At 34.2% G+C, this 22,216-nt stretch overlaps 1 protein-coding gene across 1 annotated transcript in view; it reads left to right on the plus strand.

Annotated features, from left to right (window-relative positions):
- The window catches only part of PYGO1 (pygopus family PHD finger 1), a 29,298-nt gene extending 13,295 nt beyond the window's left edge, over positions 1-16,003 (plus strand). The window contains exons 2-3 of the mRNA XM_042941948.1: positions 8,660-8,745; positions 9,806-16,003. Of these exons, the coding sequence (XP_042797882.1) occupies positions 8,660-8,745; positions 9,806-10,930 (1,211 nt within the window). The 3' untranslated portion in view covers positions 10,931-16,003. The remainder of the gene's footprint in view (positions 1-8,659; positions 8,746-9,805) is intronic.
- The last annotated feature ends 6,213 nt before the right edge of the window (positions 16,004-22,216 follow it).

The following is a 22,216-nucleotide window of genomic DNA, read 5'->3' on the forward strand; positions in this document are numbered from 1 at the left end:
TATAGAAGGATCTTGTTTTTTAAATCCACTCCATTACCCTGTGTCTTTTTGTTGGAGTATTTAGACCATTTACATACAGTTTTGTAAGTATATACTTACTACCATTTTGTTAATTGTTTTCTGGTTGTTTTTGTAGTTTTTTTTATTCCTTTTTCTCTTGCTCTTTCCTTGTGATGAGGACTTTCTTCAGTGTCATACTTGGCTTTCTTTCTCTTTATTTTTTGTTTATCTATTACAGGTTTTTGGTTTGTGGTTACCATGAGGTCCGTAAATAACATCCTAAGAATATAGTAGTCTATAATAATTTCATAGTCAGTTAAATACAAACACATTTTTTAAATTTTTTAAATTTTTTTTAAATTTTTTTTTTTAACGTTTATTTATTTTTGAGACAGAGAGAGACAGAGCATGAACGGGTGAGGGTCAGAGAGAGAGACACACACACAGAATCCGAGCCAGGCTCCAGGCTCCGAGCTGTTAGCACAGAGCCCGACGCGGGGCTCGAACTCATGGACCATGAGATCAGGACCTGAGCCGAAGTCAGACGCCCAACCAACCGAGCCACCCAGACGCCTTGAATACAAACACATTTTATAAAAGAACTTCAATTTTATTCCCCCCTCCCCATTTTACATATATGTTTTTATATTTTACATCTTTTTATTCTGTGAGTCCTCTTAACTAATTAAGATACTATTGATTTTACTACTTTAACATCTTTTAGAAGGCTAGTTTAGTGGTGATCAACTCCTTTAACTTTTGTTTGTCTCTCCGTCAATTCTGAATGATAATCTTGCTGGCTAGAGTATTCTTGGTTGTAGGTTTTTTTCCTTTCAGTACTTTGAATATATCATGCCACTCTCTTCTAGCATGCAAAATTTCTGCTGAAAAATCAGCTGATAGCTTGTGGTATTTCCTTTGTGTGTAACCATTTTCACTTCTATTGCTGCTTTTAAAATTCTCTATCTTTAACCTTTGACATTTTAATTATTATATGTCATTGTGTGGATCTCCTTGGGTTTATCTTGTTAAGCATTCTGTATGATTCCTGAACCTGGATGCCTGTTTCCTTCCCCAGTTTAGGGAAGTTTTCAACTCTTATTTCTTCAAATAAGCTTTCTGCCCTTTTTCTCTCTCTTCTCCTTTGGGGACCCCTATAATGCAAATGTTTGTTCACTTGATGTTGCCCAAGAGATCCTTTAACCTATCTTCATTTTTTGTTTGTTTGTTTTTTCTTTTTGCTATTCATCTTAGGTGCTTTCCATTAACCTGTCTTCTAGATTACTGATCCATTCTTCTGCATCCTCTACTGTTGATTCCCTCTAGTTTTTGTAGTCTTCGACTCTGATTTTTTTTTTTTTTTTTTGTATTTTCTGTCTCTGTTGAAGCCCTCACTGAGTTCTTCCACTCTTCTCTCCAGTCCAGTGAGCATTTTTATGACCATTACTTTGAACTCTTTATGAGGCATATTGCTTATCTCCAGTTACAAATGGATTTCATATAAAAAAAATCTTTAATTTGTAAAATCTTTAGATGGGGAAAAAAGTTCCTTGTTTAACAGATTAGACTCTCCTGTAAGACTATGAAAGGACATATAACTTCAACTTCCAGCTCTAAAAAAAAAAGGTTAAAGGGTAAAAAGAGGTAAGAGAATTATTCTGCTTAATTGAGATTAAGTGGCATAATGTAATAATATCTAAAGAGAGAAAATTCCTTAGCTTTCTTAAAATGAGAGAGGCTTCTTGTTCTATTTTCGTCATCATCCTCCCACAGTCTATTCCCCTTGTGCATTCAGAGTTTACTGGGCAGGTAGGAGTTAAGAGATGAGATAAAGAAATTCAGGTATTAACAAATTAAAAGTATCACAGTAGCTGGTGTTAATAATATGCTTTGGCAGTTCCCATTTTCTTGGTTCTCTACCCCACAGTTCTCAGCTCCTGACTGAATAGTCATGGTTTACCTTGCAGAATTAGCAGCAGCAAATATGTAGAGCATCTAGAGAAAAGTTGTGGTACCAAAAGTTCTCAGGGTAACGTAAGTGACTAGCTTAATAACCACCACTTTCCCGTAACCTGGATTCTAACCTTTCACTTTATTTTTAAAGGGAATCATGGAAGTTCTTGGTAGCTTGTATTCTAATTAGCCCTGATGACTATGAATCTGATCTAACATAATGATTACTCCTAGAGAAGAACCATCAGTATTACAGGTAGCAGCAAGAAGGACCTGGGTAATGCCAAGAGTCAGAACCATTGAAAGTGTTATGTAGTTAACTCTTTAGATGAATAATAAATGGAGCAACAGACACCAATGGGAACTTGAAGATTTGCTTTATGGAGGGAAATGTTAGAAAAAGTTTCTAAAAAGAATTTTAGTTCATTTTACTCACAGATTAATTGAAAATAGTAAGTTTATTTAAATGACTGCCAATGTCAGAGCCTTTCCTTACAGTGAACATAAGCAGTTATTACTAAATTTTTGGAAAGTGAACAAAGATGGTAGATACCATTAAGAGTACATTTTTCCCATCTTTAAATTACAGCATTTTAATTTTAAAATTATAATCATTTAGTATTAATGCTGTGAGTGCTAATTTATATATTCTAGATTGGAGATTAGAGATTAATTTATTAGTAATTGTTTTTATTTTTAGGAATTACATTTTTCTATTTATATTTTTGTTATAATGAAATAACCATGACAGATATTAGGAGGTATAGGACTTTGATGTTTGGAACCTTTGTTTATTTATATAACCACTTTATTATTTGGCCTCTAAAATCATTGCTAATTCTTTTCCCCTACCAAACTCATCAAAATTTCTAGGTATTCAGATTTGAGAACAACACATTTCCCTGCTCAGCATGTCAGTATATACTGTTAAAGAAAAGTGAATACAGTTTGTTAATATGTAATCATCAGTTCAATTTATATAGGTTACTGAATAAGTTATAAATTAGTAATAGATTCAGTCATTCCTGAACCATCAGATTTTGAATCAATGACTTTGAGGGGTAGACTGGATCTCACTATTAGTTCTTTACATACCATCTAATGAAATGGGATCACTGCCACATCAAAGAATTTAAAAATAGGAGTTCCTTTAGTTTGAACCACAAGTTTTCATTTTTGTCTTTTGTGTTCTGCTGAGACAGTATGTGTATAAGATTTTAGGGAGGCAAACTAGTACCTTAGAAGTATATAAATCTAGTTTTATCTAAACAATCAAAAGAAAAATAAATAAATTAGAGTTCGTCAAATTAAAAACATATGTGTGTCAAAGGACACTATCAAAGTGAAAAGACAACCCACAGATTGGAAGAAAATATTTTTATAAATCTTATAACTGATAAGAGTCTAGTATCCAGACTACATAAAAAATTCTTACAACTTAACAACAAAAAACATAAATAACCTAACTAAAAAATAGACAAATGACTAGACTAGTCATTTCTTCAAAGAAAAGATATATAGGGGTGCCTGGATGGCTCAGTCGGTTAAGCGTCCGACTTCTTCCTAGGTCATGATCTTGCAATTTGTGAGTTCAAGCCCCGCGTCGGGCTGTGTGCTGACAGCTCGGAGCCTTGAACGTGCTTCAGATTTCTGTGTCCCCCTCTCTCTCTGCTCCTCCCCTGCTCATGCTCTGTGTCTGTCTCTCAAAAATAAATAAATGTAAAAAAAAATTTTTTTAAAGAAAAGATATACATACATATATATATATATAATACATATATATATATATATATAAATGATCAATAAATACATGAAAAGATGCTCAACTTCATTAGTAATTATGAAAATGCAAATTAAAACCACAATGAGATACTAGTTTATGCTCACTAGAATGACAGTACTTAAAGAAACAACAGGAAATAAGTGTTGGGGAGGATGTGAAGAAATTGGAACCCTCAGACTTAACCTGGGAATATATAATATTGCAGCCACTATGGAAAACAGTTGGGCAGTTCTCAAAACATTAGACTTGGAGATACCATATAGCCCAGTGATTCAATTACTAGCTATATACCCCAGATAATTGAAAACATGTTCATATAAAAAAAAAAAAACAACTTGTACATAAATATTCAGCAGCATTATTCTTAGTAACCAAAAAGTAGAAACAGCCCAGAATGCACTGTCTGCCCTTGGAAGCTACTGATGATTTACAGAATTTTGAGAATTCTTACTAATAACCCCAAGTCTGGGGAGAAGCAAATTCAATGAGTACTCTTATCTTCTCATTCTTTTCAGTAAGGAAAAAATGAGTAAAACAAAAAGTTTTTTGTTTTTTTTTTTTTAATTTTTTTTTTCAACGTTTTTTATTTATTTTTGGGACAGAGAGAGACAGAGCATGAACAGGGGAGGGGCAGAGAGAGAGGGAGACACAGAATCGGAAACAGGCTCCAGGCTCCGAGCCATCAGCCCAGAGCCTGACGCGGGGCTCGAACTCACGGACCGCAAGATCGTGACCTGGCTGAAGTCGGACGCTTAACCGACTGCGCCACCCAGGCGCCCCTGTTTTTTGTTTTTTAAAAAAAAGGACTAATCTCTGGTACAAGTCTCCAGGAATACACTGAATCAGAGAACACAGGGAAACCATCCCATGTGAATGGGTTACTCTACCCCCCAACTAGGTAGATGTGCACTTAACAAAAAGTCAGAATTAAGAACCTGGATGTTCCAAGGAAACACAACAGGTTAATCTTACTAATATAGGCAAGCATTCTAAAAAGATATTAGTATGTTCAGTCATATAAAAATGATAACATATAAAAGTGAGTAAGGTAGCTTTATTTCAGGAATGTCATTCTTGAGTTGAACACTAAAATAATTTAAAGGGAAAAAATCACATGATTATCTTAATAGATATAGCATATAAGCAATAGAAGAAAGTCAGAAAGTCACCTATGTTAAATCAGAGCAGGTAAAAGATCTAGGCAGGGTTGTAAGATAAAAATAAAAGCAGAGGCACCTGGGTGGCTCAGTCCGTTAAGCGTCCAATTTCAGCTCAGGTCATTATCTCACAGTTCATGAGTTTGAGCCCTGCACTGAGCTCCTACACCAACAGTGCAGAATCTGCCTAAGATTCTCTCTCTGCCTGTCCCCCACTTACATATGCGCGTGTGTGCTTTCTCTCTTTCTCTCTCTCTCTCTCAAAATAATAAGCGTAAAACTAAACAACAACAACAAAAAAGCATAACTGTGCAAACATACTATAGCAAACTAATGAACTAACAACAACAAAAAAAGAAATAGCATGTAGAAGATGAAGACCTATAACCTAAAAGACAGAAGGAAATACATGTACTTCAAGTGCTAGACCTTAATAAAAACAAAAAATGAAAAAAATGAGATCTCAAAGACAGGATGATAATTCAACAGATTAAAGGTGAATTGCAGGGGCACCTTGGTGGCTCAATTGGTTAAGCGTTTGTTCAACGTAGGCTCAGGTTTTGATCTCATGGTTCATGAGTTCGAGCCCTACATCAGGCTCTATGCAGGCAGCTCATAACCTGGAGCCTACTTCAGTTTCTGTTTCTCCTCTCTCTCTTTGCTCCCAGGGATCCCTCCCTCTCTCTCTGTCTCAAAAATAAAATAAACATTAAAAAAAAAAAAAAAACAAAAAAAACTTACTGTGTGAGCGCCTGTGTGGCTCAATTGGTTAAGCATCTCACTTCAGCTCAGGCCATGACCTTGGGGTTCATGGGTTTGAACCCCACTTTGGGCTGTCAGCATGGAGCCTGCTTGGGATCCTCTGTCTTCCTCTTTCTCTGTCCCTCCACTACTTGTGCATGCTCGCCCCACCCCCCCAAAAGTAAATAAACATTAAAAAAATTTTTTTTAACTTCTCTTATGGTAGAGAAACATTTAATGTACTCTTTAGTTTCACTTCTTTTTTCCTTTGTTAAATTCTAATTAACTTAAAATTTAATGCTTTTATTTAAAAAATAGTATCCTATCTTTCTAAAGGTATTACTATTGCTCTATATACACGGAAGGAAAAGTAGATAGGTAGATAATAAGCTAGATGTCTGGAATAATGTTAACTTAGTAGTAATGACAGTTTCTGGCTGGTGGGACTTGAGATGTGTATGTATCAGTCAGAGTCTAGCCAGGCCATATCAGTTGTTTTTAACACAAAGAATTTAGTAAAAAGGTATTGTTAATAGACATTAAACTGAAGTGGCAAAAATAGGCTACTAAAGTTTTCACAGAGATATCAACTATGGGAAACAGCTACCATTCCTAAGGCTGTGGGACAAAGGAAAGAAGTTGAAATTATTAGAATATATAAATTCACAGGAGAGGTCCTGTGGAGGTTAAACTCAGATATCTGAGAATGGGAGTACTGCTTAGGCTAGTTAATGCCTCTGGACCTGGAATGTGGACCCTGTGGGCCTAAGACTCAAATACCTGGTGCTGATGTCTCTGAGGAGGGCACAACAGGGCTGTTTGGGATAATAAGTGAGGTTAAAAAAAAATGTTATTTTGTTCCAGGTGGCTAGCCAGAATAGGGAATACTCTACCCACTTTTTAGAAATCTTCCTCTATGTCTCTCAGTGTAGGACTTTTGAAAGTTTTTATTCATACTGATCTTGTACATTTTTAGAATTTATTGCTACCCATTTTAGTTTAGTTTTGTTCCTATAAATGAAGCATTTCTTCTGCTGTATCTTTTGACTGGTTTTAGTTTGTACATAAGAAAGCTTTTTAATATTAAATATTAATTTAACATCCAGAATCCTTACTGAATTTTGTTGTTTGTCAGTTTTCCACCTTCACAGTATTTAAACTTCTCTAAATAGCTCTTACAGAAATCTGCTTTGCATTTTGTTTAGGTGGTTGGACTATGTCCAACATACTGATTTCTCTTTATTGCTAAGTACCATTTCTTTTCCTGAACTATTATTGTAAAATAGTGGTCTCCCTGCTTTTTCCCCTGTCCCATCTCTAATTCATTCTGAACACAATTGCTAATATAATATTTTTAAAACTTAAATCATATCACTTTCCTACTCAGAACCTTTAAATGATCATCCACTGTTCTTCAGATAAAATTCAGGTTCCTTAGCATAAGCTACAAGGCTCTGTGTCTTAGTCTGCATGGTCTACAAGAACAAAAATCATAGACTGGGTGGCTTAAACAACAGAAATTAATTTTCTCACAGTTTGGCGGCTGGGAAGTCCAAGATCAAGGTGCTAGCCAGTTCACTTCCTGATGAGTGCTCTCTTTCTCATTTGCAGATGCCCACCGTCTTGCCCATATCCTTACAAGGTCTTTCCTGTATTTGTACTTCATAGGGGGTCTGCAAGCACACTCTTCTTTCTCCTAAGGCCAGTAATCCCATCATAAAGGCCTGATCCTCATGACTGGATGTAACCTTCATTACCTCCCAACGGCCCTATGTCTAAATATCATCATACTGTGCATTAGGGCTTCAAAATAAGAATTTTAGTGGGACACAGTCTACTCTCCTCTAAAATGATCTGGACCCTGCCTGTCTCTAACCTTTTCTAGTGGCACTCTCCAGAGTCCCTTTAACACGCTGGCCTCTTTTAAATTTTCCAAACACATCAAGCTTCTTTCTACTTAAGAATCTTGACACATGCTGTTCTCTGCCTAGAGGCTCTTCCTTAGGCTCTTTACTCAGAGATTTGTTTTCCTCCTTTAGGTCCCCGTTTAAATACCCCTTTCTCAGAATCCACATATGTGAGCAGGTCTCCTCTAATTGTCTGTCACTTCACTGAACTTATTTATTAACCTATTACAAATGTGTATCTATATATGTATGTACATAACTTTATTCTTCTGTCTACTTTTTAAATGACCCAGAATCCTCCATAATAAAAAATGTTTTTCTAATGGAAAAAAAATCTGTTGATAAACTTTAACTTCTTGAATTCAGTCAAGCTTTTGCTTTTGCTTTTGCTTGATCATACACTGTTGAGAAAATAATACTCATGTGCATTGTACTTCAGCAATACCTTTAAGAATTAAAAGGCCACATTCCTTTAATGCCTTAATTCCAGTTCTAAGAATGATTTGTACATGTATTTTAAGACATTTATACATGGATTTTCATTGCAGACAGCAAAGGTTTGGAGCAACCTAAATATCCATCAATGGGGAGGGGGTAGTTCAATGAATTAGATTATAATCATACTATGAAATACTACTGAGTTATTAGGGGATGGAGCTGTTCAGTATGTAATGATATGGAATGATTTCCAAGTAGAAAGAAAATGTACAGTGGCATTGTGTATAGAGCGTCTGCCATCGTGTGTGTACACCCCACAAAAGGTACTATATTGGAATTTTATCTAGATTGTCTTTTGAAAGATACAGCAGAAACTAGTGACTGCTTTCAGGGATAGGAAACCAGATGACTAAAGATTCAAGGGTAGCATGGAGACTTTCTTTCTCAATGAAAGAGTAGTAAAAAAATACCATGGGAGTAGAGATGAATGACTGTTTCTGACTGAAATTATGGGGAAGACTTTTTGAAAAGCAAAGATATTTTTTAAAAACTTAGTATTGCTTTTATCTAACAAAAACAGAACTCATATTAACAGGTAATTATGATAGATATTGCTGTGAGAGATATAAAATGATTTCAGTTACAAGTGGAAATGTTATCTGGATTTTATTTGCTTTTAGGTGGTGATAGTGGACTGGATGGGTTAGGAGGACCAGGTGTACAACTAGGAAGCCCAGATAAGAAAAAACGCAAGACAAATACACAGGTAAATTGACACATTCTTTGATAACCATTTTTGTTCACTGATACGATCAGCCTAATGAGGTAAATTTAAATTTGGTCATGGATTTTTTTCCCCTCCTCATTTGTAACCTAATAGTGAATTTTGCAGTGATTTTTTTTTTTTTTAATTCTGTAACTAGTGGCTATTGTTGGCCTATAGGCCTAGAGTGGATATTGCAAGAGGGAAGTGTAGGCAGACAAATTAAAATGTTTATTCTTAAAACTAACTTAAACAGCACAGATGCCTGTAGTTTTAGTAAAAGATTTAAAATATATGAACATAGGTTTAGCCTGAAGCAATGTTTAGCTGTTATAATAATTTAGTAGTAGTATCATTGAGCAGTCATGGGAGAGGCATCTTTTGTGTACAACATGTGGTTGAATAAATAGTTATCAAAACAGGCTTTTGTGGCTTTATCTTCTGTAAATTTGAAGCACTCTTTTTATTCTAAAGACTGCAAGTAAGTATTTTGTGTGTAAGGATTATTTTTTTCCATTTTGGCCACCACCTCTTAAAATTACAGTGTGACTAAAACTGGAAGTTTATTTTTCCATTCTGAGGCCGAGAGCATAGTGCTTGGGGAATACTTTAATAGCTACTCCCTGAAGTTAAGCCAGTAAAAAAACTTAGAGCCTGTTTATTGTTACTTAATTTTATGGTTTTTTTGAGGGTGTAACAGGTACTTTTAGTTAGAATTTTAAGTGAAAAATTCCAGAACTAAAGTTAAGCATATTAAATGCAAATTATGTAATTAGGCTTCTTTTGAAGGTTAATAAATACCTTTGAAATTTGAAGTAACAATGAATTTGAGCTCAGAAAAGCATGCCTTATTTTCTTTCCTAAATGGAAGAAATCTATACATTTTAATCATTAAATATAAGTAAATATAAAACTTATTTGGAATTGAAAAGTCAGATGAATTAAATTTTCATAAGACATAGCAAGAAAAATTTGATTAAAACTAGGTTCTTACATGTTAAGATAACAATTTTAATGACTTCTTTGCTCAAAACATGTATTTTACTCTACATTCTCATTTCAGGGGCCTTCTTTTCCTCCATTGTCTGAGTATGCTCCACCACCGAATCCAAACTCTGACCATCTAGTGGCTGCTAATCCATTTGATGACAACTATAATACTATTTCCTATAAACCACTACCTTCATCAAATCCATATCTTGGCCCTGGTTATCCTGGCTTTGGAGGCTATAGCACATTCAGAATGCCACCTCACGTTCCTCCAAGAATGTCTTCCCCATACTGTGGTCCTTACTCACTCAGGAATCAGCCACACCCATTTCCTCAGAATCCTTTGGGCATGGGTTTTAATCGACCTCATGCTTTTAACTTTGGGCCCCATGATAATTCAAGCTTTGGAAATCCATCTTATAATAATGCACTAAGTCAGAATGTTAACATGCCTAATCAACATTTTAGACAAAATCCTGCTGAAAACTTCAATCAGATTCCTCCACAGAATACTAACCAAGTATCTAACCCTGACTTGGCATCTAACTTTGTCCCTGGAAATAATTCAAATTTTACTTCTCCATTAGAATCTAATCATTCTTTTATTCCTCCCCCAAACACTTTTGGTCAAGCAAAAGCACCACCCCAAAAACAAGACTTTAGCCAAGGAGCAACCAAAAACACTAATCAAAATTCCTCTGCTCATCCACCTCACTTAAATATGGATGACACAGTGAATCAGAGTAATATTGAATTAAAAAATGTTAATCGAAACAGTGCAGTAAATCAAGAGAATAGCCGTTCCAGTACCACAGAAGCTACAAATAACAGCCATGCAAATGGGACGCAGAATAAGCCGCGACAACCTAGAGGTGCCCCAGATGCGTGCACCACTGAAAAAAGCAATAAATCCTCTCTCCACCCAAGCCGTCATGGCCATTCTTCTTCTGACCCAGTGTATCCTTGTGGAATTTGTACAAATGAAGTGAATGATGATCAGGATGCCATCTTATGTGAAGCCTCTTGTCAGAAATGGTTTCATCGGATCTGCACTGGAATGACTGAAACAGCTTATGGCCTCCTAACTGCAGAAGCATCAGCAGTATGGGGCTGTGATACCTGTATGGCTGACAAAGATGTCCAGTTAATGCGTACTCGAGAAACTTTTGGTCCGCCTGCAGTGGGCAGTGATGCTTAATCACAGGCATTAGTTAAAGTGATTTTTTTTCCTGTGTATTTCAGAGGCTCAGTGACACAGGATTTTAATGTTTTACATTATTTTTTTAAATGCACATACAAAAAGATTATTTACCTTTCAGTTTTTGTTAATATTCTACTTCATTACCAGTGCAAATTTTGTATTGTCTTTGTTTGCTATCTTAAATGAGAATAATGTATATGGGGGTGCTTTAGAAAGTACTATACAAATAAATGTTAGTTGTTGTTGTTGTTAATCATAAACATAAAAGCCTCTTGAAGCTTCAAAATAATATATAGCAAATGTAGGCAAGTTTTGACTTTTAAAAGTTAGAATCATTGAAAAATGTACATTGCAGAGCTGAACTTTGGCAATATTACATTAAACAGTTCAAAAAATTTTTCAAGGATCTATTTGACATATGTTTTCAAAAAAGCATATGTAGCTGTAACATGGAAGAAAGCATACATTTTAATGGATGTTTTAAAAAATAATAGAGTATGACACCAGATTTCTCCCCACTAGGGTCCTTGAAATTAATGACTTTCCTATTTTCAAGTCAGTCTTTCCAAGATATCTGTTTGTACAGATAGGAGACAGATGTTAGCATATAGTAGATGCTCAGTAAGTATTTGTTGATTGACTTGTGGATTGTACCACATGAAATTGCTAATACTAGATCAGTTGAAAATTGACTGCAATTAGTAGAGTTGAAGTGAAGTATGTTTCTAGTTGTGCTATTTAGAATTGTAACAGTGTTATGCCCTTCACTCTTCAATTTCCTTTGATTATTGAGTTTTTTCTTATTGTTTTCCAGACAAATAAATAATATAGTATCCTCAGAAGAATTATGGATACTTCTTTTAATATGATTTCAAGCCAGGACAATACTGCAAATGAGATAGGTGTAAATATCAAGTTGGGCCTACAAGGCTCCGCTGGGGAAAGAACACCACTCAGTGGTGGTTTGAAAAATCTTGTTCTGGGGAATCTGGATTCAAAAATGAGCCTCAGGGGAGATCAGAATCCATCTTAAAGACCAATTAAGAGCCAGGGTGAGAGCTAACTCACAAACAACAATTCAAGGCCTTGAAGCAGACAGGAGCTTCTGTGACTGGGAAAAGTGAAAAGATGAATCCAAGAACATCCTCCTGGGAGATGATCAAGAATGAAGACAGTTGGAGGTGTACTCATTAAGATTCAAAAAAGCAGAAACATATTTTTAGAGTGGATCATGAACTGTGACCAAAAAAAAAAAAAAGATACTATATATGACAATTGATAGCAATTTATACAATATTTGGATATTTTTGAAGCTCCCAAACTTGCACCATCATCGTTGTGACCAAAAATGTTCTGAAGGCCATATGGTGATCTGCAGAAGAATAATTACTATCGCTTAAACCCTGGTGAAACGACAGCAGCAGCATATTGCTGAGGAAGTAAAATTATGCATGAAAATTTTGATCAAGAAAGGTCCTTTGGTTAATAAACATGAGCCCACACTTTTACATGACAGCACTTGACCTCACATGTCACAAGCCACGGAAGCAAAGTTAATTCAATTGGGATATTCAATGTCGTCATGTCCATTGTAGTCACCAGACCTTTATCCAATGAACTACCTTCGTTTTCATCATTTGAAGCTTTTTTTTTAAGAAACAACATGTTCTCCAATTAAGAAGTAGTAATTGGAGGATCTGAACAATTTATATATCTGAAAAAATGACAAATTTTTTTAAAATGAAATATTTAATATCTTACTAGAAAGTTATTAATACTCATACATATTTTGATTGAATAAAACTTATTTTTTTAAATACAGTGTTTTAATTTTGACCTACAAAAACAGCAATTTCATATGGTACAAAGTAGTAGAAGGTTTTCTCCATTTACCTGTGACTAGTTAGAGGTGAGTACAAAATATTTTCAATACAGTTGTAAAATATATATCTTTACAGTTTTAGAAAATGAAATGATATAAATTCTAATACTAGGTACTCCTCTGTGTGACATCTTTACCAGTTGAAGCAGGTTAAATGCAGTATTTTTGGCTGACTCTGACATTTGATGTGTTCAGTAGCATACTTGAAAATCCCATTTTGCTTACATTATAGTTTTTATTAGAGATACACAATTTTTTAAATGTTTAAGGATCTAGTCATGTTCTTGAAATCCTAGTAAGTGCTGATTTTTAAGAAATGATGCACTGCATGCTAAATGCTTATTCCTAGCATCAGGTCATGATTTTTTATGATAATACAGTTAGATATTGAGTAGAACCTTACAGTGTCCTCAGGAGTTAACATTTTTCATGGTAGTACTTGCGTTGTACTTATTGTTAAAATTGATTTTGTGGTTTCTTAAGCCATCTGTTGCTTACACTTTCAGTAGTTGGGTGAAAGTGAAGTAACCTCTCCCAAGCTAGTATAAAGATACTTGATTCATATTGAGATTCTTTTCCATTTCCAAGTAGTTGTTTTTAAAAACTTACAGTTGAATTTTTATTCAAGTATTTAGGTCTTCAGAGCACCTTATTTAAATAAGAATCTGTAAATATTCAAAAGAAAACTCATGGTTGACTGACAGTGAGTCACTGAAAAACTATAAAATCATAGTTCATGAATGTTTTCATGTCTTTGAAGTACTTTTCTTTACTAGTTCATTTGTCTCCATATGACACTAAGTCAAAAATTATCTAGACAGTTTTTGATAGGAAAAATGATGAACTATAAGAATGGCCAGGTACCAATTTGTCCAATTTGACCCAAATAAGGCTATTAAACAAATTGTTATGGCTTTGTTAGGACAAGTGATGAGCTTCCCTAAACATTTTTAAATATTCATTGATAGAAAGAAATGTACATAGGTCGAATAGCCTTCCAGTAGCATTGCACATTTTTTTATGTAATCCTTTTCTTTCACTGAAAGGCCTCATCTTGCATGCACACAGATACACACCCACATACACACCCACACAATTGAACAGGAAATCATAGTTTCTCTTACATTCTCAAGTTTTGTCTAGTTTAACCTGACTGACCCTCAGCAACTAGGCTCTCTCACGACAGCTAGTCATGATAGTTTTAATGCATCAGTTCCTTTCTCAGAACTCACTTTTTATTCATTTCACTGCTTCTAGATGCTACTGGACTCACTAATGCTGAAACAGCTTAGTTTGTAAAAGAAAATTTATTCTTCAGATAGAGTGCTTAGAATTAGATTTGTGATCAGTGTTTCTTTCCTTTGGTGTGAAATACTTTTAGAGTACTGCTATTATGATTCTTGTTAATCCATCCAAATTAGATTATGTACATAAAGCAAGATTTTTCTTGTAATAGTGCTTATTCTTCTTAGAGTAACAATATAAAAAAATCCAATCTTTTTTTTTTTTTTTTTTAGACTCCCATCTCTGCCTACTGGTAGGGAAAAAAACCTCAATAGTGTGGGTCACCATGAATTCTGCTAACTTTAATCATCCAAATAAGTATCAGGAGTCTTCATCTAATATTCTTTCAAACTTGTTTGTCTTGAACATATTAAGAGTGCTAGTACTTATTGTCCATACTATAGTAATTGTATTTAATAGTAAAAAAAAAAAAAATGTAAGTAATGGTTTTTTCTAAGGGAGCTCTAAAGAATTTTTGAGTTTCTTTTTTATAGTGTATAGAGGTTTCATATGCATGAACATTTGTGCTATTTTAGATTTTTTTTAATTAAAAAGTTCGGTTAAGAGCATCCAGGCTCCCAAAGTTCATTTGTAAATAGTGGTTTGGAACATTATATAAGATGATTAGATTGTTAGAAAAGCTCATAAAGGCTTATTTAAACCATAATGTAGTTAAGCGATAGTATCATGCTGAACACTCAGTTTTCTTTAGGGAACCAATCAGTGTAGGAGGTAGAAAGAAACAGAGGTCTTCCTTTTTCCTGATGTGATTCAGGTAAGTTTAGTTTCTTGGTGTTAGTGTTTCCTAGTTGCCCTCTTACATCCTAAACCCTCCGGTGGAATGCTATATAAGTCAGCTTGCCTCTTCCCTTACTGGATGCCCTGTGCTCCAAAATTCCATATTTTTCCTCCAATGAAAATTCCCATTTCTTTCTGTGGTTATGGCTGGCTAGATTTTAAGGAAAAAGTGTTTTCCACCGAGATGCAAATGAAGATAGTGAAGAAAGTGGGATTAAACATTTTTTTTAAGACTGCTTATTCAGAATGAAGTTTTATCTAATATCTAAGATTTCAGACAATATGACCACATTTCAAGTACTGTAGGAAGCAGTATTTTTATCAAATTGATGGATGCTGTCTTGAGAGTACTTCCCAATTTCCTTTAGGTTTTTGGATATTTTCATAGTTTCCTCAACTTTTGAACTCAGAGGTTTCTTCTCATTTCCACATTTTAGTAACTTCCCCCTTTTCTGTATTCTCTTTATCCAGTAGAGCAGTATAGAAGTCACATCTGCATTTTTCCAACTTTTGGTACAGTAGTGGAAGTCTAGAGGTACTCCTGGAGTAAGGAGGCTAAGGCTGGCATTAACATCTCCTAAGACATATGGTCTAGGGGAAATGAAAAATGGCTGTCAATAAGCCAGACATGAATACGTCAGAGGCTGCCTGTATTTCATTGAAAATTTTTAATGAAAACCCGAGATAAGCTTCATCTTTGTCAGTTTGTCAAAATACATTACTTGCAATTATATTAAAACTTATTCTAAATACCTGTACTTTTCTTGTTCTGTAGATGATATAGATGATGTTGCTTGTTAGTTAAAATATCTTTTATAAAAGAAAGTCCTGCTTCTTATCATGATGTATGTGACTTAAATGACTGTTTCATATTAAAACTATTTCTTCCTTATGTACTGTTTACATATACCTCTTTTTGGGATATTAGTTCAGTACTTTTATACAAATCTGAGTGTGTTCCACATTGGTGACATGTATTTTTGCAGTAATTTTTTGTTTTGTTCTTAGAGCATGTCTGAAGTAACACATGCACTAGTGCTGTGGTCTGTGGCAAAATTACTGTAATTCAAATTGGAAAATAAAATGTTTCCAGACTTTGTCCAACATTTATTCCTATGGCAAAGGAAATTACTATGTAATACTAATTATTTCTTACGCTGGTATGTTTAAGCTACTCTATGAAGTATGTGAAACATCAATATTTGTGGATTAGTAGATGGCCTGATGTTTTGAAATGGGAGAGAGCAGTAAAATTTGGTGTTAGCAATTCATAACACTCATAATACAATAAATACTTCTGAAAATTTTGTTTTTCCTCTTACAGTTATAACTTATTAAGGAATTATTATCTTAATTGGTGGTACATATTAGAACTTTTTTTTTTTTAGCCCATATCATTAAAATTACATTCTAGACTTTGAACCTAGTCTGATATCTTCCAACAAAAGATATCATTCACTTCTTCATAACCAAAATAAGTAGAAATGCTAATCTTCATTTTTTAAGAAACTATTATAATGCCATAAAACTCCTCTAATTTACTTAGAATTTGTAACCATTGATACAAAGACTTGAATGGTGTTTACTTTGTACTATCTGATGAAAAGACTTGTTAATAAAAGTCATAAGGTTTTAAGGAAAAATGTTTAATCTTAGAAAAATGTGAAGCTTTATAAAGCATTTAAGAATACTGCATAGCTTTATAAAGCATTTGTTTGAGAATACAAAAGCATTCTTTTGCCATTAAAACAAGTACACAGAAGAATTGTAATTGATAATGCTTGGCCAGTGCAAATTTGTATTTTTGAAATTATATACTTGAAAGAAAAAGAAAAAAAAGAATGCTCATGAGTGCTTAAACTGCATATCTTTTTAAATATTCAAATTTTTAGACTTTTATCAATTCAAACTATCCTGAGTAAGGCTTTGCTGTATTAGTGATGTATATTATAAGATAAATGTTTACCTGTGTTATGTTAATGGTATCTCTATACAGCATCATTTTTGGCTTGGTTGTTGTGTGGTGTATTTTGTACACTTGGTTGTCAATTATTGATAGGATTGACATAGCAATAAATCTGATTCAGTTCTTAATATTTAAAAAAATACCATATACCATACTGTGGCATAATTCCATTATATTTTATTTGAATCCCTAATGTTTTCATGGGTCTATTTTGAGGGTTAAAAATTTAGAATTACATGTTAGAAATTTATTTTTTCCTGGTACCTTCAAATACAATCTCTTAGAAATGGGTCTGCTTCTATTTAAATCATAGAGGTTTTAAGAAGAATTAGTATTAATTAATTCAGGAATTGCTTTGTGGAAAAATTTCAAGTATGAAATGACTAGGTTACCCCCAAATTGTTTATTTTCTTTATATGGTTTTGTACAGGTTACAGTTTTCAGAGAAGCAAAATTGGCTTGGTAACTGATTGAATATAGTAGATAATGGATAGTTTGTCTAAGGGCTTCCAAGTATTAAACCAAAAATTCTCAATTCTGAATTATTTTTAATAATTACTATTAATAGTGGTAAGCCAATTTATCTTTTTCTTTTGATTCTTTTAATTTCTTGCTTTTGATCCCTTTCTTTCTTCCTTAAGCACCATGCTAGAATTTAAGAGGAGTTTATCTTCCACATTTTAGTTTTTTTATTCTGCAGATAATTAGTAAGACAAGTAGAAGTTCCACTTTCAAAACAGTCCATGTTATTGTTGGCCATTCTTTTCAGGGTTCATACTAAATGTCATTTGTGCATTGTATAAAGAATGTTATTTATCAGTATTTAGACCTACTATTGGTAAAAATTATGTATGGCAGGCTTTCTTGAACAATATGTATTGTAAGTTTGTTCCTATAGTGTTATGCTTCAGATTCTTTTAAATAAAGCTAGTTTTCAAAGAGAAAAACAACTGTTTTTTTTAAGTGCTTGACTTTCAACAGGACAATCTTAGGTTATAGGTATGAAAGTCTTGGCTTTGGGTAGGAAATGTTCCAGGAAACACTTACCAGGACAACAGCCTATAATTTACCAGGAATTTAATTTTATACTGAGGACCAAACCAATATTTTTGGATAGGTCTTGTTACATGCATTTTTTCCCCTGTAAAGTTGATACATAACACTGAGCCCTGAGTTTCCTTAGAAAGTCTGAGCATAATATATCTCTATTTTGATTTTAACAAATTAGGACTTAAGTTCTGTTAATAAAAAATTAATTGGAGAGGAGCTCTACAACTTCACAGCTTAACAATCCCTGAAACAGAAACACCCCTGTAGCAGTATTAAGAAGAAACTTGTCTGAATATAAGATTAATTTTACAAAAGACCTCCAAAGTTTGCTGGAAACATCCATTACGTGTCTAGACTTACATGGAAAGATGCAAGTGGATCTGTCAGTTGATGCAACTTGATATTCGAGGTAATAGGAATGACAATAAGATAAAATTATATCAAGATAAGATTTGAATGCATGAAAGTTCTATTTAAATTTATGGAATGATGGGGCACCTGGCCAGCTCAGTTGGAAGAGTGCAGAGCTCTTGATCTTAGGGTTGTGAGTTCAAGCCCCACAATGTGTGTAGAGATTACTTAAGTAAATAAGAACTTAAAAAAGTTTTAAATAAGTGGAAGGAAAAAATCAAAAATGTGTTTATCTTACGTGCTGTAGAAGAAAGATGTACAGAGACTTCCTATAAAATAACATCGTGAGTGGATGCTCTAAAGCACCCCCTGTGTTTGAAGCATAGTATGATAAATATAAAAAGAAAATTGAGTTCAAAACCAAAAAACATATCCAAGGGCAAAAAATAATAGGAAGAAACCTTGAACCATGCTGAAGCAGCAGCCTGCCTGACTCTAGGTCCAGAGTAGAAATTTGCAGCCAGAAGTTCTAATCTGACAGGGTAATGAGATCTAAAAGTGCAACTACATTTCAAAGCTTGCAAGATGCAATAACAGTACTTTTTAAAAGAAATGTATACCTTTAGATAATTTTTAAGCCCCAAATATAATGAACTAAGTGTTGATCTCAAGAAGATAAGAAAATTAAAAATGTAAGGAAAGTAGAAGAAAGAAAATAGTAAAAAAAAAAAAAAATAGGAACTAAAAAACAGGAAAGGAATAATAAAGCCACAAGCAGGTTAGTTTTAAAAAGTTGAATAAAATTGATGATCCTCTGGTGAAACTTTTTTTTTTTTTGATGGCAAAAATAACAAGAATGAAAAAGGGGACAAAAAGAGCACTATGTAAAGGCCAAGCTGGTATTCCTCTCTATTGCTGCAGCCACCACTTGTGAAAGGAGGCTAAACAGCAAAACCTACCTCCAGGTGATACGTGGGGCTCCAGCTCATAGGAAGATGTGGGCCCAAGGTTTGCTCAGTTAGTAACTGGTGTCATCAAAGACACTAGTTATCACCAAAGAATTGGTGATAGAAAATCAAAGAATTGAGACATTGAATTAGTATATAACACTTGGCTAAATTGAGGTCTCTAGGACACAATTCAGAGGCAACTTAAAACTTCTAGAAAGGATGAACCCAGAGGAAAGAAAGAAAAAATTAAAGAATATGCCCACTGTAAATCAAAGTTTCAAAATGCATGAAGAAACTGGATGATAAGACAAACAGCCAACCAATACTTTTTGAAATTTCAATCCACTCAAGATGAAGATATTAGAACAGCCTGAAAAGGACTTTAAGATAAGTATGTTACAGGAACCTGAAAGGCAAACTAAAGAATAAAAATTAAAGTTATGAAACGTGGTAAGTAGACATTCATTCATTTACTCAACATTTGTTGAGTGTTTTTTATGTCAGGCACTGTTCTAGATGCTAAAAATATAGCAGTACATGAAACATAAAAATCACCATTGTTAGGAGGTTGTTATTCTAACGAGAAAATAAGCTATAAAGTAGGTTAGAGAACAAGTGCTATGCACAAATAAAAAAGAATGACAGGGAGTGCTCAGGGTGGTAGGGTAAGAGATGGAAGTTCTTAATTTTTAATAGCTCAGTTAAAAGACACTTAAGTAATGACCTGAAGAAGTAAGGGAGACCATCACACAGATAACTGGGGAAGAGAATTCCAGACACAGGTAACAGCAGGTACAATGACCCTGTGGAAAGCATGCTTGGCACATTTCATATATTTCAAGGAGGCCAGTGTGTCTGGAATGGAGTGAACAGGAGGAAAAGTGACAGGACATGGGGTTGAAAAATTAACAGAAAAGCAGATTATATGGAACTTTGTAGTTCATTGTACAGCTTTTGGCTTTTATTGGAGAGTTTTCAGGGGAGAAGGATCATTCTGAGTGCTGTGTTGAAAAATAGATTCAAGAGGTAAGGAGTTGAAGGAAGAAGACTAGTTAGGAAGCTATTATAATGAATTCCTGTGAAAGATGATGTGATTATAACCACAGAGATAGCAGTGGAAGGAGTAAAATGTGGATCTTGTTTGGTCTTGATTAAAACAAAACAAAACACACAGCTGGGGAAAAGTGACTATGAAATTGGATTATATGACATTGGTGATTATTTTAGTTTTGTTATAATAATGACATTGTTTATTTAATAAAACACCTATTTTTAAAAAGATGAATACTGAAATGCTTATGATTCTTCACCTGGCTTAAAAATAGTCCAGAGGGGAGGGGCATCTGGGTGGCTCAGTGGTCAAGCGTCTGACCCCTGATTTCGGCTCAGGTCATTATTTCACAGTCACAGGATCTAGCCCCTTGTCAGGCTCTGCTGCACTGAGCGTGAGGCCTGCTTAAGATTCTCTCTCTCTCTCTCTCTCTCTCTCTGTCTCCCCCTCCCTGCCACCCTACCTCCCTCTCTACCTCTGCTCCTCTCCCCGACTCACTTTCTCTCTCTCTCAAAAAAAAAAAAAAAAAAAAAAAAAAAAAAAGTCCATCAGGAAGAAAAGGAGCCAAAAAAATCAGTAAGGACATATAAGACTTAATTGATTTTCAAATGTGGCCCAGTTATCACATACAGGAGGATGTTCAAGTGGTAGTTAAGGCATGTTAGTTCCTTATCTCATTCAAGACATGTAAAGATACTGGATAGTTTCAGATTTTTTAAGAAAAAATAGTGGATTATGTATTTGTTTGTTTAGGAGCGTACATGCATGCATGCAAGCAAACGGGAAAGGCAGAGAGAGAGGGAGGGAGAGGATCTTAAGCAGGCTTCATGCTCACTGTGGAGCCCTAAAAGGGGCTCAATCTCTCAACCATGAGATCATGACCTGAGCAGAAATTGAGTTGGACTCAACCAACTGAGACACCCAGGCACCCCATGAATTCTGTATTTAAAAAGTCATAACTTCTAAGTAAATTTAAAAGTCACAATTAAAAGAATATAAGTACAATATAGCTTCTAAACCAGCAGAGGGCAAAGCAGAATACAGAAAATTTTATCAAGCCAATAGAAGATAGAAAAGCAGCTAAAAAGAAACTAAGAAAAATGTACCTAAAACCAAATGTAAATGGATTCAGTTCACCTATATGACACTCTCAGATAAGACCAATGAATTTTTTTTTGTCCAAATGACTTTTACAAGAGATACACATAGAAATTTCAAAAGCAAAGGAATGGTTTATGTACAGTGATATTCATTAAGAAGTAGAAAAGCCAAATTCTAAATAATTGTATACTTAAGACCTTCTCTATAATGAAAATTATGAAGAATTAAAAAACTTCATGTTGTATTAAAAAAATGGAAGAAATGATGACAATTGTTAAGTAAAAAAAGTTTAAAAAGTTACATACAAAATGATCACAATTAGTTTTTAAAATAAACATTTTATATGTCTATGTATACCCACCTGGAGATAATTGTCTGGAATATTATAAAATGTTACTGTGTTTATTCCTCAATAATGGAATAATCCTGGATTTTTTTTTTCCTGGATTTTTCTCCTCAGTATTGTCAACAATAAATATGTATTCCTTTGGTCATCAGAAAACATAGTTTAAAAAGAAAAGAGTAACAGATAGCAAAAGGTATAACAGGAAAATGCTAATCAAAGGATGCCACTATAACAATGTTAGTATCAGACAAAACATAATGTAAGGCTATTATAAAAAAGATAGGAGATAACAAATGTTGGTGAGGATGTGGGAAAGAGGAAATCCTTTTGCACTGTTGGTGGGAATGCCAACTGGTCCAGCCACTACAGTTTCCTCAAAAAATTACAAACAGAACTAACATATGATCCAGCAATCCCAATTCTGGGTATCTATCCAAAGGAAGTGAAATGACTATGTCAAGGAGACAACTGCAACCCCATGTTCATTGCAACATTATTTATAAT

Source organism: Panthera leo, chromosome B3, assembly GCF_018350215.1.
Source record: "Panthera leo isolate Ple1 chromosome B3, P.leo_Ple1_pat1.1, whole genome shotgun sequence".
In the NCBI taxonomy this organism is placed as follows: domain Eukaryota; kingdom Metazoa; phylum Chordata; class Mammalia; order Carnivora; family Felidae; genus Panthera; species Panthera leo.